The sequence below is a fragment of the Thermothelomyces heterothallicus genome (genome assembly GCF_042370625.1).
Source record: "Thermothelomyces heterothallicus CBS 202.75 unplaced genomic scaffold P884_scaffold_24, whole genome shotgun sequence".
NCBI lineage: Eukaryota > Fungi > Ascomycota > Sordariomycetes > Sordariales > Chaetomiaceae > Thermothelomyces > Thermothelomyces heterothallicus.
The window spans coordinates 228230-246860 of record NW_027192585.1 but is presented as its reverse complement, the minus strand read 5'-3'; the positions used below and the strand labels follow the sequence as shown (position 1 = coordinate 246860).

Here is an 18631-nt window from a genome sequence, read left to right as displayed (position 1 = left end):
CCACACCTAAGTACCTACCTATCAACAGGCTTGACTATTGTTGGATGTGTCATTCAATGAGCCATGGCCGTGGCCACGCCTACAACTAATTAATAATCCGTCGAGAGATGCTCTCCGGTATACCTCGGCTTCTCCATCATTAAGCTCGTGTGGAGGTGCGGGGAAGAAGCAGGGCACCTTGGATCGACGGCTAACCTGATGGTCGCACAGAGGTGGAGACATGGAGAGCTAATTACCCCTGTGGTATGTACATGTACTTGGCCTAGTGTAGATCAGGTAATAGGTTCGGCATTGCTCAGGTGCGCAGTGTGGATACGGTAGCGGGATGTTCCCGACGGCCATGTCCATGCACATCACCCAGGTACCTACCTAATTAGTATACCGTCAGTTTGAAGAGCTGAAGACATATTTCGACGTCCAGAAGCGTATATTTAATTAATTAAACACCCTCTTCTTCTAATTAGTATACAGGATCTGCCATTTTGGGCTTTCCAGGTTCGTGACCTTGTGGCCAAAAAGCGAGCACAATGGTATTAGGAACACCTCTCGCAATGCTCGTTGTCGGTGCCCACATGATATGTATGCTCCGCTGTCGCATGTCTTTCACTTCAGAATCGGTCGAGGAGTGTGATCGCCTCTGCAGGTCATGGAAGAACCGAAGGTTGAGAGTCACCGCATCGAAGAGGTCCTGATCTCACTGTGGGCGTTTGTAGTCAACATCTTATTTCGAATCTCTGCTTCAGCTTCTCTCAATCTTTGTCCCAGCTGGTCACGGGGGCGGGTAAATCTTCTCCTCCTCATGACGCAGGCAATATAGGCCCTTGGTCGGACTGAGGGGCGTAACAGGACGGTGTGGTCAAGGATCACTTCAAACATGATTAATTTACCTACCTACCCTGGTCGTCATTAACAAACCTACCCCAAGTTACCTTAATAACTACTTAAATCACACCCCAAAATGGACATACCCAGCCCACCTCAACGGTTGCAACGGCCACTTCTCCCTTGCATCCATGACCGCCTCCCTCAACACAGCCGCCACGACCCCGTCGTCGACCACCACCCCTCCCCCCCTTTCCTCTTGCCCCTGCCCCTGCCCCTGCCCCTGCCCCTGCCCCTGCCCCTGCCCGCCCGCACGCGCCCACGCCTCCGCCAGCCGCTTATAAAACCTCCCCGCGACCTCGACCGACGCCTCCAGCTCGGCCGGCCACATGGTCGCCACGACGTGCGGAAACCCGGCCACCTGAAACCCCGACGCGAGGTGGAGCACCTCGTCCACCAGCCTTTCCGCCCTGCTCTCGGCCGTCGAGCACGCCGAGAGGTATGCTATCTTTGCCCTATTGCTACTACTACTACTAGTAGTAGTAGTAGTACTCCCATCCGTGGTCGTAAGGCCGGTATTACTAGTGTGGTGGGCGAGATGGCGGACCGTGAGCAGATCGGCCACCGCGACCGGGGAGGGGTCTCGTTCGGAAGGGGGGGGCGGTTGGCGTTGGAGGATGAGGTGGCTTTCGGAGGGGTTGGAGCGGTCGGAGACGCCGTGGCAGGCGAAGTGGGCTATCTCGCAGTGGGGGAGATTGGCGAGAACGGTTTCGGTGCTGGGGTGCGGGAGGGGGAGGACGGCGTGGGAGGGGCCGAAGGCGGTGGTGATGCGGGCGAGTTCGGTGGCGGTGGTGGGGAGTGGGGGGTTGCGTTTGCCGTTGTTGGTGGGTGGGGTGGTGGGCATGAGGGCGACGAGGAGGGAGGGTTTGGTGGTGGTGGTGGCGGTGGAGGTGGTCGTCGGAGGGAGGTTGCGGAGGAAGGAGGCACGTTGTTGGGCGTAGGCGAGGGCGCGGGTGGTCGGGGTGTAGGAGCTGATGATGTAGGTGTAGGCGTTGGCGAAGGAGGACGGGCGGTGGTCGCCCGCGGCGTGGAAGGGGAGGAAGGCGCCGAGTCCGGCGCCGATCCACCAGACCCGGGTTGGTTCGATGGGCGGGGGTTTATCCAGGAGATGGAGAGCGCGCAGGATCGGTTCCGCGCAGGCGGTCCACAGCCAGGCCAGGTACTCGCGGCACATCCTGTTCTTCTTGCCGAATTCGCTCCTCGTATCGAATCGCGTCGGCTTCTTGTCCAGCCAAGCTTGGACTTCCCCCTTCCGCAGCTTTGGGAGGTGGACGAGCCGGATGCTCGATGCGGTCACCAGGATGGCATCGCTTCTCTCGTCGGCGACGTTGACCACGACGATGGGGCCACTGGCAGCAAGCGACTTGACCTCTTCCGCGGTCGGGCCCTGGAGGAAGCTTTTCTGGCCGGTCAGCTGGCGGATTTCCGATATCAGCCCGTCGAGCTCCCTGACTTGGCTGTCTCGCTGGCGAACCATGGCTTGCCGCAATGCTACATCCTCCACTCCGGTGTCGACCGGCCGGCCGATCACGTCCCGGAGTCTTTCATAGCGGGCTGCGTGTTCCGGGTGAGTTGCCGCAAGGCCCGAGACGTCGCTCCTATCCTCGATCAACAGCCCCAGGATGAGGCCCCGACCCAGCTCGAGGAGCTCCAGGGCCCGGGCCGGGCTCTCGCCCGCCCGGATGGACAAGGCGCAAGTCTCGACGGCCACGTCGGAGAAGTCGGCCGTCAGACGTTGCTGGTCCTCCCTGCTCAACAGGCGGGTGTTGGTCCTGCGGAGGATGTCTAGCACCTGCTCGCCTATCCCGATTGCCCGGCCGTATTCGCCGCGTTCCCGGAAGATGGCCATCAGCTGCACGGCGGCCACCATGCGGCTCATGGGGTCGCCGAGCGGGTCGTCCAGGGATTCCAGGTACAAGGGAACGGACCGATCCTCCCAGGGCGGGTTCCAACGGACGTCGTCGCTCCGGACTTCGAACATGCCGCCAAAGTCGAACGTACGGGCAAGCGTGTACAGGCGAGCAAGACTGAACATGATGTGGCACCGATGGACATGGTTCTTGGGCACCGATGCCGCCGCATCCTCCACAAAGGAGAGCGCCTCCCGGAGGTCGCCCTGGTTACGGGTCCGCTCTGCTCGCTCTCGCAACAGCCAGGCCATGTTGCTCGCATAACCCGGCCAGCTCGGGCTCGTCCGTGCCAGCCGTTCCATTGCTTCTGCCTGGTGGTCGATTGCCGTGTTCAGGTAGTCCAGCCTCTCTCTGTTCCGCCAGTAGCGAGAGCGGTACGCAGAGGCGAGGCTGTTGAGCCAGAGAGCGGGCGCATCACGCGGAGGTTGCATCGTTTCGACCGCTTCGCGGAGCAGTGAGAAGGCCTGGCCGAACGTGGCGTCTTGTTTGTCGACGTTGTAGAGTTTCAAAAGTTTGACACCAATGTTGTGCTTGATGCCGTTTGTGAACAAGTCGGCAGGGGCAGGGGCAGGGCCCGAGGGAGTTGGCAAAGCAGACCTGGAGACTCGGATGGCGTCCCGTAGGTCCTCGACCCTGTTCAGCCGATCAAAGCGGTCCTCGAGTCGGCACCCCAGATTGGTCAAGTACTGGTTCTTTTTCTTTTTGGGCGAGTCGGGTGTCACGGCGACTGCGTCGAACGAGAGGCCGATGGCGGCATCCAAGTCCTCGATCCTGCTGTTCCGTTTTGCTCGCTCCTGTAGCGCGTTGGCCTGCGTTTCCAGCAGAGCAGCCCGGGACGCACCATCGCCGTCCGGGACCACGGCAAGTCCCCGCCGGCAGATCTCTATCGACTCGGTGAGGAGGTCCGCATCTTGGTTCTGGTCGTAAACATTTTGGAGATAATAGCCCAGCTTGCCATACCAGAAGAACAGTCTCGGCGTGTCGTCGGGGGCGCGCTCCAAGGCCCTCCGCAGGAGCTGGCAGCCTTGCTCCAGGTCGTCGTCGAGTCCATGTTTCTCAAAATAACCCAGGAATAGGTCGGCCACGGAGAGGAGAATCCGCGTCCTTCTGCCGTCTCTTTCGTGCGCATCTTCGGCCCGGGCGTCTTCTGGCTGCCGGCTTTGGGAAGGACGAACTTGGTAAATACTGACCATCAAGTTCATGGCCTCGGCTGCGTAAGGGTCGTCGTCAGGGAGGAAGGCCAAAGCCCGGTCTATGGTCAACAGGGCGTCGGCCATATCCATCCGGTTGGATGTTTGCTCGAGGTGCTCACAGAGCAGCTTGTGATATGTCCTCAGGATGTCTGTCCTCCGAGGGTGGCTCCTCAGAGGAGGTATCAGGTTGGCAGACACGCGAGCCGCTTGGATGGCAGTCTGCAAAACTTCAAGCTCCCGCGTCTCCAAATATCGGTTGTATTGACGGACTGCATGGTCATGCAAGATGTCGATTACTATTTGGTCGCGGCTGAGTGGTGAAGCCATGGTAGCGTCACGCGACGAGAGGTCCTGTATGTCTTGGTTGTCGGAGCGATTGAGGTATTCTAACAGTTGACCGACTCCGTGTAACGGGTAAGTCAGCAGTCTCCAGAGCGTTTGAGCGATATTATTATACATGGCTGCCATGGCTAATTATCCCGTCTTTTTTTTGGGGGTGGGGGGGGGAGGGGGGTGGTTCAGACTGATGGAGAGCCACAAAAGAAAGAGGAATATTGATGGAATCCCCAGCGAAGCTGGGCGCCATGAGAAACGGTGGCCCGTCGGTGGGTGTTGGGGTTGCCGATATCATCGACTTCTATTTATCCTGACAGACCTTCAAGTCCGTTCAAGGAACCAAATCATGTGGTGATGTGCAGGACAGGGATCTGTGTTGCGCTCTGAGCCGGCACATCAAGGTTGTGTTGAGCGCAAGGAATCTCTCTCAACAAAATCAACGGATTAAGGTTCTGGAAGCCCGAGTTGTCGAATCAAAATGACTAAATGACGCCGATATGGTCACTCGGGATGTCGTCTGAAGTTGACGTGACCTCATAGCCACCGAACAAAACCGGACGGTTCTCTCATCTCCCCCTCTTTTTGCGCAACACAGCCACTCAAATTGGACAACTGGGGGTCTAGAAGCTCGGCTAGAAATGGCCTTATGATCTAAAACATTGCCTCGAGGCTGGTACCGGAAACCCTTCCATGATTAATTACTGGTCCGTCTGTCCGGGCATGGCTCTCTAGGGTCACATATAAATAAAAGGGGTCTGGACTCATCAGGCCTTCCGATGAGCTCTTCTTCAGGCACGGCTGGCTCATTGAAAAACCACTCCTCCAAGAAAACAAAGATGCCACAGAATATCCTCCTTCCCCAGGGTCTCTTGCCCACCACGTCGATGCGCCTGGGCCGTTTCATAGTGACCGTCGACGACCCCCATTTGTCGCCGTTTCATGATCCAAAGATCGAAGTCAGGTCGGACAGCGACATATTCAAATCGACGTTTCTGAACTACGATGGGGACCAGCAGGCCGGCTCCGGCAACAAGTTCGCCGCCGGTCTTCCAAGCCTTCTCAACGGGTCAGTCACAAGGAAGACCGGAAGGTCGTGCGCGGTCAGTGCCGACAGCGTCACAACCTACCAACTCATAAACCCAGTTCCCCGATTCAGAGAAGCGGTGAGGGATGATGCGACGCGTAAGTGGTTCGAAGGGCGGAAAGACGAGGGTTGTGACGACTTCTATTTCGTGGTCGGCTACCACGTCATGGCCAACCCCGTTATCGAGATAGGCAAAGAGAAGAGCGGTGGTGCCTCGGGACGGCTCAACGTCCCAGTTTCCATGGCGCTTGCCGCTGGCGGCATTCCGCTCCCCCTCGGGGGCATCACGGACCCCCAGTTCGAGGCGGAATACGAGAAATCTCGAGGAGGCACTGTCCGATTCGAAGCCCCCGGTGAGCGTGTTTCCGCCCTGCAATACCGCAAGGTCTCGTTCAAGTGGTTCTCCAGCAGGAACCTCGACAGAGCCACCCTGGCCAAAGATAACGTGTGGGAGAGTCTGCTCAGGGTGAAGGGCGAGGCAGGGGAGGAGGAGGAGGAGGAGGACATGGCCCAAGTGGAGCTAGAGGAGGACGAAGAAGAGGGAGACAAGACTGTCGCCGAGAACTTGCGCTAAGATTCCCATTCCCCAGGCCTGGCAGATGGGTGGTCGAAAGCGATTCATTCTTCTCCTCAGCCGGCCTTTTGGACTTTAGCGGCGACGAGCTGTGTCTCTTGGTAATCGAAGGTGTCATATCCTTAATGGTTGGTGTTGCAATCGAGGAGGGCTTTTACCTCGAGCAGTAATTACGCCGGGTGTGGTACACAGTAACTAGACAACGCTCTGGGAATCTTATGAAATGCAGTAATTAATTTAATAGTCAATGAGAGAACCTCCCTAGTCGGGCCCGCATTCGGCTGGCACCTCTAATCAATTAAATAGTTCTCGCACCAGTTGTATGTGCGACGACACCCCCAGCGCGAACGGCAGCATCACAACCGACCCATCCTCACCCCACCACCAAAGCACCGTCCAAAACGGCGCACTAATTACACCACCGTCCTCTCCCCGAACCCAAACGACACGTTCATCACCTCACTCCCGGCCGCTTATCGAGAGCGATTTGCATTGTGCTGGTGGGGACATGGATCGGGTGCTCGAGGACATCTGACGCAGGGTCAGCGAGATCAACGGCTGGTCGCTGGAGGCGGGCCTGGCGAGGTTGCGGGAGAACTGTGAGATAATTAGTTAGCGTCTTCTCCCCGGCAAAAAAAAGCTCACAATGCCCACCCGAGCTAGAGTCAATAATTGCCGCTTTCGGCAGGAATACCGCCGGCAAGAATGACTGCCTAGGTTACGCATATCGTCCTAAGATGCATCTCCTCCATGGCTAAGCGAGTGCTGTATGGAGGATGTATGTACATACAATACAGTACAGACATCCAGGAGCGGAATGATCCCGACGCCGTTGACGCCGTTGCCGAACTAGGGGTCCCGGCTTTCACGTGGAGGTGCTGAGTAGCGTACCGTACCGAAAGATGAGCAGTGGAGAAGGCGAGCCTCGGCCCTCTCTGCAACCCCGCATTTTTAGCACGTTGGCCAGGCACGAGACCCTGGATTCCTTCCCCAGATCTGATAGGGTTTTGCGAGGATCGACGGGCAAAGCAAGCGCCGGAGCCAGGGGGGAATCGTTCTGGTGGTGTCGCATCGTCCCGCTTCCCGGCCCATCGCCCATCTTGCCGGGATTCCTGCAGGAGAACGGAATACTAAATCGATTACACAAATAAAATACACTAGTCTCGCCATGTTGATGCGACCTGAAAAGCATCCACAGTCGTGCTACATTTTTTTTATTTTTTATTTTTCATTATTTTTCACTTCACTTCTTTTTACCTTCTCAGGCTCGTGTCAATTGATGGGAAAAGGAGTCTTGCGGCTTCAATAAGGGATAAATTAGGTATTAATTACCTAAATAAGGAAACGTAAGAGGACTCGGAGTCGGGAGGAAAGGGAGGAGGAATTGGGAGAGAGTTAACCATGGCGACGACAACCGAGACGGCGCCGCTGTCGGCCCCAGTGCCCGTCGAGCTCCCCGAAGCATCGCGATTCCTCAACAATAGCCAATGGAAGGTTCTCATGAGCCTCATGGACGCCATCATCCCCGCGGTCCGCATCCGGGACTCGGCAGGGGACACCAAGGCCGCCCAAGATGCTTCTACCATCCGCCTTCCGGGCGCAGAATATTCCGAGACGGCAGCCAAGCTCCGGAAGGCCGTTACGCCTCTCGACCCTCCGTCGGAGATCCTCGAAGCGTACCTTGCCGAGCGGCCCTCGGAGAGTCCGGCCTTTGGCCAGGTCCTCACCGTGATCCTCTCCAATATTCCGCCAAGCAAGCAGCGCGAGTTTCGCATCCTCCTCTCCGTCCTCAAGTGAGTCTCTTTCCCGTGTAAGGACGATTGTGTCCTCGACTCTATGACTAATAAACCTCCGGTCCAGTACCCGCCCCGGCAGCCTGCTGCTGACCTCGCGCGCCACCCCGCTTCCGTCTCTCCGCCTGGACGAGCGGGTTAAGATCCTCCAGAGCTGGTCCAACTCGCCTCTCTGGACCCTCCGGTCGCTCTTCAAGAGCATGACGACCCTCGGCAAGCTGGCCTTCATTCGGAGCAGCGCCAACTTCCCCGCGCTGACGGGCTTCCCGGCGGTCCCCCAGGATTGGACGTCCGGGTCGACCTCGCACCCGTACGAGTTTCTCCAGTTCGAGGCCGCGTCGTCCGGAACCGGAAAGGCCCCGGTCGAGATCTCGACCGACGTCGTCATCGTGGGCTCGGGGTGCGGCGCCGGGGTGGTAGCGAAGCGGCTGGCGTCCGAGTTCGGCCCCTCGCTCGGGGTCCTGGTGCTCGAGAAGGGGCGGCACCTGGACGCGCGCCACTTCCCGCTGTCGCAGGCGACCGGGCTGGCCACCCTGTTCGAGGCCGGCGGCGTGGTCGAGACGGACGACGGGTCGATGACGGTCACGGCGGGCAGCTGCTTCGGCGGCGGCGGCACCGTCAACTGGAGCGCCGCCCTGCAGACGCAGGACTTTGTGCGCGCCGAGTGGGCCCGCTCCCGCCGCTTGCCCTTCTTCGAGTCGGCCGACTTCCAGGCCTGCCTCGACCGCGTCTGGGACGCCATGGGCTGCACCGGCGACAAGGTCACGCCCAACCACGCTAACCGCGTCCTGCTCGAGGGCGCCCAGAAGCTGGGCTACCAGGCCAAGGTGGTGCCCCAGAACTGCGGCGGAAGCGAGCACGACTGCGGCTACTGCACCCTCGGCTGCTGGAAGGGCGAGAAGAAGGGCCCCGTCAACGGCTGGTTCCCCGACGCGGCCGAGCAGGGCGTCCGGTTCGTCGAGCGCATGACCGTCAAGAGGGTCGTTCTGGACCACAAGAAGGGCAAAAAGGTCGCCAGGGGAGTCCAGGGCGTCTGGAAGTCCCGCGACGGCCGCGAGGTCGAGGTCATCGTCCGCGCAAAGAAGGTCGTCCTCAGCTGCGGCACCCTCTGGAGCCCGGTCGTGCTGATGAACAGCGGCATCAAGGTGAGCCGGTCACACACAACATTACACTCTCTACTGGAGATGCTGACGGCCGCCCAGAACCCCCAGCTCGGCAAGAACCTACACTTGCATCCGACCAACTTTGTGTCCGGCATCTTTGACGAGGATGTCCGCCCATGGGAGGGTACGGCAACCCCCTTCCCCTTTCCATCCCCGATCTCGACCCCTTAGACGGAGCGTTATTACTAATTAACCAACTGACGCGGTCACACAAACAGGCGGATCTCTAACCTCGGTTGTCAGCTCGTTTGAGAACCTCGACTCCAAGGGCCACGGTGTCAAGCTCGAAGCCATGTCCATGATGGTACGACATGCCCGATCCCCGATCCCCTCCTCCATCAACCCCTCCGCACTCTCTTTGATCACCCCTCCCTAATTCATGCTATTCTGTCGGCTCACCGCGTCCGCAGCCATCCTTCTGCCTCCCCTTCCTCCCCTGGGCCTCGGGCACCGACTACAAGGTGCTCGCGTCGCACTACCGGCGTCTCAACACCTTCATCGCCATCTGCCGAGACCGCGACACGGGCTCCGTCTACCGCGACCCGACCACCGGCCGCCCCCGGATCGCCTACACCCCGTCCGACTTTGACCGCGCCCACAACCTGCGCGGCGTGCTCGAGCTCTGCCGGATCCTGTACGCCCACGGCGCCAGGGAGATCCACCCCTCCATCGCCGGCTTCCCGCCCTTCATCCGCAGGACGAAGAAGGAGGAAGATATTAACAAGACCGAGGGCAGAGACGAGGACAAGGACAAGGACAAGGACGAGGACGAGGAGAAGCGCGAGTTCGAGGAGTGGCTGGGGCGACTCAGGGCGCACGGCAACAAGCCGCCCGTGACGCCGTTCGCGTCGGCGCACCAGATGGGCACATGCCGCATGAGCGCCGGGCCCAGGGAGGGCGTCGTGGACCCGCGCGGCCGCGTCTGGGGCGCCGAGGGCCTCTACGTCGCCGACGCCAGCGTCTTCCCCAGCGCGAGCGGCGTCAACCCCATGGTCACGGCCATGGCCATCGCCGACTGGATCGGACAGGCCCTCTGCGAGGACCTCAAGAAGGACGGGATCCCCTCGAAGCTGTAATAGCTTGCAAGTGTGTGCCCGCCCGAGTGTAAGGGCTGCATGAGAGCCAATTGTAATGATAGGAGAAGGGACGGGGATGACATTGTGGGGAAGGGAGCGGGGATGGGGGGTGGGAGGAGTTGGATATAATAATTAATCCAGTCTAATCAGTCTAATCAAGTCTATGAACACAATAACGGCTACTTGACGTAGTGATTTAGTATCACAGTCATCAGAGCGCCAAACTTTTGTACCTTCGGTTCCATCCCAGCCAACAAGCCATCTCGTCACTATTAATATAGCCAGGGGCGATAGAACTAGACAGCCAAACTAACGCCATCGTACTCATAGTCGGATGGGATGCCGGCCATATGCGACGCCAATGGCTACCGCGGAGGAGTTGTAGGCTGCCGTCACTTGATCGAGAGCTTCCTTGACGGCAGCAGATGTGTTTCAGATCGCTTCCATGTTTGCTGGGTTGTGTGGACGCAGGGAGCACCGGCCCAAGGGGAGGACAGTGGCCGTTGAGCGATGCGAGAGCCCCGAGGTCCGGGCAGGAGAGCAGAACAGAGACCGTAACAGAGACCGTAGTCTGAGAGGACATCATCGTTGGAGTGTGCTGCTGCTCGGGCGAGACCCGTGAAATCGATGCACACGATGGCTTACGGGCTTCAATTGTCGGCCATGAAAACAACGAGCAACTGGTGCTCTATATTCATCGCGGGGTCTCGTATCTACCTAGCTATCCGATTCTCGACGACACGAGCCCCTTTTGCGTTGTCACCCTGCACCGGGCCTGGGGCACACTGTAAGTTACTTACACAGCCAAAACACTGTCGAGAATCCCAGGCAACCTCTATGAGCTATTCCCGGCGACGGTAAAACACGCCTCATTTTGTCCTGGCCATGATTCGCTTCCTCGAGTCAGGAACGCCCATCAACATCCGGGGGTCGTACATGGAGCCTGCCTGGTTCTTTCCAGCTTCAGAGGATATCAAGACACGGTAGCTAGGTTGTGTAACGAGGGTAGTTCCAGTCTAGGAATTGTTTGTCTGGTCTTGGCAAATGGAAGGCGAGAGATAGCCGACGATCCCGCTGTCCTCGACCCTGGCTGAATCTCAGCCCCTGCCACGTCGACGACGCCGCGGAGGGCGGCGAAGCACCCCAAATGTACGGGTGCGTCGTCCAAAGGTACCACTGCTCGGGAAAGACACGTGATGAACTGAGGGAAACAGCTCCTCGCATATTCCACGTGTGAGAGAGAGCTTGAAGGGGAACAACCCCCCACGCGTCGAGCCCAAACAAAATGTGGCGGGGATGAGCTTACTGCCTGCGCCCAATGAAAGCTCGACTAGGACCACGCAGATATCCTAGGACCCGAAGGTCATAGTCGAAGCCTCTCTCTCCGTTGTATATACCGAAGGACCGTTTGGGGGGGGGGGGGGGGCCGCTCGCCCCTAGTATAGCTCTGACCGTCTCGGACGTATGCACAGCACATACATGCAGGTTTGTATGTATCACCTGAGAATAAACCTCTATGGTCCGATACTCCTAGTGTATACGGCCATGTCGACAACGCAAAGACGAGTTTCGAGCCATGCTTCCGTAGAACGCTATTCTCGCACTCGACCGATCATGACGCCGTCGCTATGCAGACCTGTTTCGCGAGGATCAAAATAATGCAAACCCTAGTGTTACCGTTACCGTTAGCTGGCAATGCGCTGAAGCAGCAAGAAAAGCCTCGCCCGACCGTGCTCGACCGTTCCCGTCCCTCGACCAAAACTCCGATGCGCCCGCAAACCACACACCATATCCCACCGTTGAACCGGAGAACTAGCAAGTGACATGATCTGTCGCAATGCCGAGAAATACAACAGCCCAATACCGCTCACTCAGACCAACCAAGCCCCATCGAATCCTCGGGAAGACGGAGAGGAAACAACATGTGACAGCTTAGCAACCGATTAAACACGTATGAGCCGACTTTCGCGGGCGGCGGCGGCGTTTTCTCCTTAGATACAACCACTCCCGGAGCGCCGTTGCGATAACGGTATCCCCGGAACGAGCCTAGTGCCCCGGGCGCAAGTCGCAGATCTCGAACTCGAGGGCCTTCGACTCGTAAACGTGACCCTGCGGGCTCCCAGCCTCGACATAGAGGTTATCGACCGAGTGTTGGTGGAACGTCTCGGTTCGCTGGCAGGACAGAATGTGAGGGAGGCCTGGCGGATTGGTAAGTCGGAAGATGCCCCATCTGTAAAACATCTGTTAGCACAGCCGGGCTCTCTAGAAAAGTTGACTGACGTTCTTTTAGGGGAGTTGGGGACGAGAGAACTTACGATGGCTCGTACTTCGGCGCGCAGACGATGGCAATGCTCTCCGGCATCATCACCTGGTACCCAGCTTGGGTGTGCAAGTCGCGGGAGCTCATGAAGCAGGTCTGGGTCGGGTGGGTGTGGATCCAGCCAATCACCAGCAGGTCGTTGGTGATGCAGTAGTCCAGCATGACCGACTCGTTCTCCGTCTCGCACGTGTCGGGAGTGCACCTCTGCTCCGGGATCACCAGGTGTGAGATGAAGAGCGCGTTGTTAACCGTCGTGCCGCAGAGCACGCCGCACATCTCCAGCCCTCGACGCGTGTTGTCCGCTGCGAGCTTCAAAAACTTGTGCCGTAGAGTGCTGGGGAGGAAGACGGGTCTTATCGGATCGCCGTTCTCAAGGTAGCCGGCCGGGCGGAAGGTGATCCTCTTCTGCGGGGCTGGTTCGGCGTTTAGTTTTGGAGGGATAGGCGGTCTCTCTTCACTAGGTCGGCTAGAGTACGGCGGCGTCACCATGGCCAATGGTTCCTTATCCGGCCGGGCCGGGGGACCGATGGGTGGTGACTCTCGCTCGAGGTAGAGATCCTTGTCGGGTCGAGGTGGTGGCTCGATCGGTGCTCGATCGACGTGTCTCTCTTTGGGTGGCCGCGGAGGCTGGAGTCTTGGGCCTTCTGGGCGCTCCCGAGAGACCGGTGGCTCGTACTTGAGTGGAGACGATTTGGTGATTGAAGGATAGTAATATGTCGACGGCCGGGTGTAGTCCTCGTCATCATAGCCCCTTGCGTAGTCGTCAGATCGATCTAGCTGCCGCCGCGTGGCTTCCATTTGCATTCGTAGCTCATCGTCGTCAATATCCTGTGGCACAAGCCGGATGGTGCCCGTTTCCCTGTCCCGGCCCCGACGTTGTACAGAGTCTCTCCGCCCATAGTCTTCGCCCACGAGCCCGGAGGCTTGCCTTCGCCTTCTCATCTCCTTCTTAGCGAGGTCGACCGCAAGATCCTGGTGGTCCTGCACGTCGAGGATGCTGGCCGGGGAAGCATAACTCCAGGACAGCGCTGGATCGTTCGCAGCATGTTTTGCATACGTTGACGATGAGGCGGACGGGAATGGTTCCCCACTTCTTAGTGTGTCCCGTTGGGCAGCTGTGATCCTCATCCAGCGGTCATAGGTATCGTCAATCTCAGGGCGCAGGGTCTCGAGTTGTTCTATCACGCGTGGAATGCGCCTTTGTAGGGGTTTAAGGGCTCGTTTGGACTCGGGCTCTTTGGCCTCGGGGTGCTTGACGAGGTATTCGAGGACAAGGGTCGAGAACCGAAAGAGAACGAGATATGCCTTGGGTATATTACCCTCGCGCAGATAGACTTGTCCCTGAAGACCACACGTTAGCTTGCTCGCAGACGCGCGGGCCGGATCGAGAACCGAGAGGACGCACCTCATGGTGGATGGTCTCGGCGGCGCGCGCCCAGTACTTGAAGCCGATGCGCGGGTTCCAGTCGAAGTCCTTTGCCTTGTCGGTCAACTCTTTTGCATTCATGGGCCGGCTGCCCATGCTCAGGTCTGTAACATTCATCTTGGCATCGGTACCACTTGAGTTTTCGGAGTATGCTGTTGCGCCGAAAGCTGTGATGCAATCCGAAACAGCGCTCGGTAACAAGTCGAAGAAGCTATCACAACCCGGGATGCAAGGCGCTCAGGGTCATTGCTGTTCTTAAAACAAAGCCTGTTTTTGTGTAAGTTCCAAATTAATGTCTCGTCCCAAGAGACGCGAAAGCTCGCGACGAAAACACGTAACCGTTGGGCTCCCTGGAGCTGCCTAGCGGTGGCTGCGTCGCACAGGTGTTGGAGGTTCCAGGTACCGTAACCTACTCATTACGCGGTACACCCTACCTAACTGATGTGACCCCGCCATCTACCAAAGCTGGCCTCGAGTTGTAGGGAAACTGGGAGCTGCTCGACAGCAGAGGCGGGGCAATTCGCATTCGGTTGGGCCAGCCCCTGCACGGACCACCCTCACTCCCAGGGCAGGCTTGGCATCATGCTGGGAAACGCGAAGCTGAGCCCAGAGAAACGTCATGTTGTGGCTCTAGAGCGGTAGCCGAGAAATGGATTTCGCGATCTTGAGATGAGACTGATGGGCTGCATTCACTTGTTGGACGCACATCTCATTGGAACAAAGACTTGTCCCATGACCATGGCCAGTTCACTTCTTACTCTATTCCGTAGTTTCCTTCTAGTTCCGGATTCCCTGTTTTCCCCTTTTCTTCTTCCCTGCTTCCCACGCTTCGGCCCGCCTTTGCTTGGCCTGACCCGTGAAGCGGAATTGGAGGCCACGGGTTCTCAGAGGCAAATCTCGCCTCAAGAATACCCCTGTTATAATACCACGAGTGGCTAGACTTCTTATACCAGCTAAGGCTGGTGATTTGCTGTGCCTCTGTGGATTCGGGAATAACCGGGATGCAAACCTTGAACCTTGCCTGGTCGCAAAGGTGGCACAACGGTATCATGCCACGACGCCTGGCATGGCCTCAGCCTCGTCATGTTTGGGCCCTGAGACGGGAGAAGGCGGGCCAGGGGTTGTTGGGCTGAGATTTTTGGCAGAGTATAGTTATATAAGAAGTTTTATAAAGGACTGCTGGGAACTGTTTGTGCCTGCCCATATCCTCCATCTTGATTCCGACTTCTCGTGTCGAATCTACACAGTAGTTAGTTTATTTGGCCGCGTTGCTGTTTGCAGCCACTCTCTACCATGACCGATTTCGATATTTCAGGTCCCAGCTCTGAGCAGCTCAGATGCAAAGGTGATTTACCCTTCTTTGCCCTCTTCGTCATTCAGCCTGCGCCTGACACCTCCAGCGAGCGTCGAGACTTCTGTGGAATTCCTTAGCCTGTCCCTGGGCCGGCTCTCGATTCCAGCAGACGTTTGCCTCTTTAGTCTCCTCAGCCAATGCTTCGCCAGGATCAAAACCATCTTCGGACTCAACGATCCTTTCAACATCCTCGGGGAGCCGTCCACCCTGGAACGCATCTTGAACTCCATCTTCGATACAGGGTCTCTTCCCCTCGTGACGGAGAAGACGATCCGCATCACGGCCGGACTCGATGACCATGACAAGTCATGCCTGTTTATACAAGCCGTCGCGGGCATGGTTTTGATCTTCCGACGCCTCAGCCATGCAGGTGAGGTGGTTTCTAACAGACTGTTGTCCCGGGAGCTCCAGCTTTTTGCCGAGAGCGAGCAGCGGAGGGCTGTGCTGGACAAGATCGGCAGCAGCCGCGTCTTCAGCTCGTGTTATACCAAGAGCGCCATTGTCGACTTTGTGATGGCAGCCATCGACGACCAGAACAATGGGCTGCGGGACTGCTTCGCCCTGAACGGGGCAGGGGAATTCCTCCTCGGCGACAACGTTGCGTGGGTTAGCGACCGGCCGTGCAAGAACATGGGGTTGCCTTGGGGTTTCACGATCATGACTCTGAACTGAAGATGTTCCGGGACAGAGCCTCTCTGTACATTAGTGACATCCGGATAGATCGTAGCGCGGCGTTGGGGGTATCTTTAAATGGTAATGAATCGTTCCGCCATGTCCGCGGATCTAACTGGTCCAAAGCAGCATGACCGCTCATGCTTTGGCCGCCTGGGGAGCGGCCGCAGCCTGCGCGCTTGCCTGGATCTGGATGATCTCACTCTTCTTCTTGTCCATCTTCCCTTGTGTTTCCTTGATATACGATTCCAGCCTCGAGCTTGGAGCGGCTCGTGGTCAGCACTTCTGAGCGGCCCAGGACTTGGGCGACACTTACATCTCCTTTTCAATGAACTCCAATCGGCCTTTCACAGTGCTTTCAGCCTCCACCCGATCTTGCTTCAGCAACACAGGCCCAATGAGTTTGTAGATGGTCTCATCGTCCTTCAGTTTGGAGAACTCCTGGGGTGTGTTAGTCGATGTGGATGACCACGTCAGAGAACCTGAGAACGGAACCTTTTGGACTCCGAGGTTCTCCTGTTTCTGAGCCTCGAGTTTCTGTCTCGACTGGACAGCATCTTGCAGTTCTAGGTGTGTCGTTAGAAAAGGTCAAAATTCAGGGACACGGAGTAGTGAACTGTGGATACAATACCTTGCTGTAGCTTCGTGAACTCCTCTGAAAGGGCCTGCAGCTTGGCCTGAATGTCGGCCATCTTCAGCAGTGTCCCAAGGGCAGTACGGTGGTGGGGACTGTTTCTCAAAGAAACCCTTAACCCGACGTCGTGACGCGGCGTGTAAGTCTGCTTTAGGCAGTTGTCGTTGTGGACTTGGCGACGAGGAGTTAGTAAATCGAGGGGCTTGCCGGGGGTGCTCAGTGCTTAGTTTTTTTTGGGGGGGTTGCTTCTCGAGTTGTCTGTTAGCGATCAGGCTTGCATTGGCATAAACTTCCTTAACGGATCAAATGCCGCCCCGCCAGCCAAGCAAAGGTGGCGTTAGCCCCGCGCTCTCGCTTCCTGGGCAACGACAAGGCCCAGACGAACGATTGGCCTCCGATCTGGGACTCAACCCCAATCAAAAACACATTTTCCGCCTGCTGCCCGCTCTCAGGCCAGCACAAGCGACAATCGCACGAACTCGAGGGCCGACACGCGGCGCCTCTAATCTCGGCTTCTGCCTAGCCATCAAGACAAAACAAAGCTTGCCCGTGCCCCGATTGCCCGTTGCATTGTGTGCCGAAACGACGAGGCCACACCGATACAAGCGCCGCCTTCCCGCTCAATCCCCCAACTTCCAGATCGCCCCCCAGAGCTGGGCGAAACCGCAGTTACCCACCATGTCCAACACCGACTTTCTCGACCGCGCAATCAAGCAAGTGCGGCTGGCCATCGACGCCGACAATGCGGCACAATACGAGAAAGCCTACCAGCTCTACTACCAGGCGCTCGAGCTCTTCATGCTGGCACTCAAGTGGGAGAAGAACCCAAAATCTAAGGAGATGATTCGCGCCAAGACGGGCGAGTACATGGACCGCGCCGAGAAGCTCAAGGCGCACCTCGCGGATGTCGAGGCCAAGCGCAAGAAACCCGGGATGGTGGGCGCTAACGGCACGACGACGGGCGGCACGGGGAAGGGCAAAGAAGCCGGGGAGGACGGGGGAGAGACGCTGGATGAAGACAGCAAGAAACTGCGGAGTGCGCTGGCCGGCGCAATTCTGCAGGAGCGGCCTAACGTGAGCTGGGACGATGTGGCCGGGTTGGACCAGGCCAAGGAGGCGTTGAAGGAGGCCGTATTGCTGCCTATCAAGTTTCCGCACCTGTTTCAGGGGAAGAGGCAACCGTGGAAGGGGATTCTACTGTATGGACCGCCCGGGACGGGAAAGAGTTATCTTGCCAAGGCGGTTGCGACGGAGGCGAAGAGCACGTTCTTTAGCGTGAGCAGTTCGGATTTGGTGAGCAAGTGGATGGGTGAAAGTGAAAGGTGAGTTCGGATCTGCCTCTGTCCTACGGTACCTGATGGTTCTTGCTGACTCGGTGATCTTTCAGGCTGGTCCGGCAACTCTTCGCCATGGCCCGAGAGAACAAGCCCTCGATCATCTTCATTGACGAGATTGATGCATTATGTGGCCCCCGTGGGGAGGGCGAGTCCGAAGCCTCGCGCCGAATAAAGACAGAAATGCTGGTCCAGATGGACGGTGTAGGCAAAGACAGCAAGGGCGTCCTAATCCTCGGCGCCACAAACATTCCTTGGCAGCTGGACGCAGCGATCCGGCGCCGGTTTCAGCGTCGCGTGCACATCAGCTTGCCGGACTTTGCCGCCCGGACGACCATGTTTAAGCTCGCGGTGGGAGATACCAAGACGGCACTCAAATCGGAGGATTTCCGCGAGCTGGCAAAGGCTGCTGAGGGGTACTCGGGGTCAGATATCAGTATCGTGGTTCAGGATGCGCTGATGCAACCGATACGAAAGATCCAGCAAGCAACACATTTTAAACGGGTAGGTTAATGGTTCGACTCTCCCCTTCGGCGAATCGGCTCGCTGACCTGAGGCTCCTAGGTAATTGTTGATGGGAAACGAAAGCTTACGCCCTGCTCGCCGGGAGACCCCGACGCGGAGGAAATGACATGGGAGAAGGTGCCATCGGATGAACTCCTGGAACCGATGGTAGAGAAGAAAGATTTTATCAGAGCCATCAAGGCCAGCAGGCCAACGGTGTCGCAAGCGGACCTCGAGAGGAACGAGGCGTGGACGAAGGAGTTCGGAAGCGAAGGGGCTTAATCGAAGATAGCGCTCTGGGTGTATTGCCACTTCAAGCGGATGCTGTAAGCTGGCGTGCGGCGTTGAAAGACAGAACTGCTGGCTTAGCATTATG

The 18631-nt window shown here is 57.8% G+C and overlaps 8 protein-coding genes across 8 annotated transcripts; 5 read left to right on the top strand and 3 right to left on the bottom strand.

Annotated features, from left to right (window-relative positions):
* Positions 1-769: 769 nt before the first annotated feature.
* P884DRAFT_302129 (CHAT domain-containing protein) lies at positions 770-4312 on the bottom strand (the record flags this gene model as incomplete). The annotated part of the gene is made up of 2 exons (XM_069444909.1): positions 770-830; positions 969-4312. 2 exons carry the CDS (start codon positions 4310-4312, stop codon positions 770-772), a joined length of 3405 nt encoding a protein of 1134 aa, XP_069295045.1.
* An 845-nt stretch (positions 4313-5157) lies between these two features.
* Positions 5158-5979, top strand: P884DRAFT_279791 (uncharacterized protein; the record flags this gene model as incomplete). The annotated part of the gene is made up of 1 exon (XM_069443361.1): positions 5158-5979. The coding sequence occupies one exon, from the start codon at positions 5158-5160 to the stop codon at positions 5977-5979; it is 822 nt and encodes a 273-aa protein (XP_069295044.1).
* A 225-nt stretch (positions 5980-6204) lies between these two features.
* P884DRAFT_263102 (uncharacterized protein) lies at positions 6205-6790 on the top strand. The gene is made up of 2 exons (XM_069441730.1): positions 6205-6576; positions 6634-6790. Exon 1 carries the CDS (start codon positions 6302-6304, stop codon positions 6512-6514), a length of 213 nt encoding a protein of 70 aa, XP_069295043.1. The 5' UTR covers positions 6205-6301; the 3' UTR covers positions 6515-6576; positions 6634-6790.
* A 398-nt stretch (positions 6791-7188) lies between these two features.
* Positions 7189-10104, top strand: P884DRAFT_331726 (uncharacterized protein). The gene is made up of 5 exons (XM_069445741.1): positions 7189-7772; positions 7840-8917; positions 8975-9059; positions 9154-9239; positions 9346-10104. Exons 1-5 carry the CDS (start codon positions 7381-7383, stop codon positions 10009-10011), a joined length of 2307 nt encoding a protein of 768 aa, XP_069295042.1. The 5' UTR covers positions 7189-7380; the 3' UTR covers positions 10012-10104.
* Positions 10105-12057: 1953 nt separating this feature from the next.
* P884DRAFT_279789 (uncharacterized protein) lies at positions 12058-13874 on the bottom strand (the record flags this gene model as incomplete). Its single annotated transcript, XM_069443360.1, has 3 exons — positions 12058-12241; positions 12327-13672; positions 13737-13874. The coding sequence occupies 3 exons, from the start codon at positions 13872-13874 to the stop codon at positions 12058-12060; spliced, it is 1668 nt and encodes a 555-aa protein (XP_069295041.1).
* Positions 13875-15050: 1176 nt separating this feature from the next.
* Positions 15051-15783, top strand: P884DRAFT_279788 (uncharacterized protein; the record flags this gene model as incomplete). The annotated part of the gene is made up of 2 exons (XM_069443359.1): positions 15051-15102; positions 15158-15783. 2 exons carry the CDS (start codon positions 15051-15053, stop codon positions 15781-15783), a joined length of 678 nt encoding a protein of 225 aa, XP_069295040.1.
* Positions 15784-15878: 95 nt separating this feature from the next.
* Positions 15879-16651, bottom strand: P884DRAFT_248904 (Prefoldin). Its single transcript, XM_069440573.1, has 4 exons — positions 16415-16651; positions 16279-16349; positions 16100-16224; positions 15879-16042 (listed from the first exon to the last, which is right to left on the bottom strand). Exons 1-4 carry the CDS (start codon positions 16473-16475, stop codon positions 15922-15924), a joined length of 378 nt encoding a protein of 125 aa, XP_069295039.1. The 5' UTR covers positions 16476-16651; the 3' UTR covers positions 15879-15921.
* Positions 16652-17095: 444 nt separating this feature from the next.
* On the top strand, positions 17096-18537 carry P884DRAFT_207633 (P-loop containing nucleoside triphosphate hydrolase protein; the record flags this gene model as incomplete). The annotated part of the gene is made up of 3 exons (XM_069438804.1): positions 17096-17739; positions 17805-18255; positions 18316-18537. 3 exons carry the CDS (start codon positions 17096-17098, stop codon positions 18535-18537), a joined length of 1317 nt encoding a protein of 438 aa, XP_069295038.1.
* Between the last annotated feature and the right edge of the window lie 94 nt (positions 18538-18631).

What these genes read in the sequence shown, in the direction of transcription:
- P884DRAFT_263102 (XM_069441730.1), top strand. Translation starts at nt 6,302, where the DNA reads ATGTGCGACGACACCCCCAGCGCGAACGGCAGCATCACAACCGACCCA.
- P884DRAFT_248904 (XM_069440573.1), bottom strand. Translation starts at nt 16,475, where the DNA reads ATGGCCGACATTCAGGCCAAGCTGCAGGCCCTTTCAGAGGAGTTCACG. An exon ending in GTTCACGAAGCTACAGCAAG is followed by an intron (nt 16,350 to 16,414) that starts GTATTGTATCCA and finishes CGACACACCTAG; the next exon opens with AACTGCAAGATGCTGTCCAG. An exon ending in AGAACCTCGGAGTCCAAAAG is followed by an intron (nt 16,225 to 16,278) that starts GTTCCGTTCTCA and finishes AACACACCCCAG; the next exon opens with GAGTTCTCCAAACTGAAGGA.
- P884DRAFT_331726 (XM_069445741.1), top strand. Translation starts at nt 7,381, where the DNA reads ATGGCGACGACAACCGAGACGGCGCCGCTGTCGGCCCCAGTGCCCGTC. An exon ending in TGATGAACAGCGGCATCAAG is followed by an intron (nt 8,918 to 8,974) that starts GTGAGCCGGTCA and finishes ACGGCCGCCCAG; the next exon opens with AACCCCCAGCTCGGCAAGAA. An exon ending in GGATGTCCGCCCATGGGAGG is followed by an intron (nt 9,060 to 9,153) that starts GTACGGCAACCC and finishes TCACACAAACAG; the next exon opens with GCGGATCTCTAACCTCGGTT.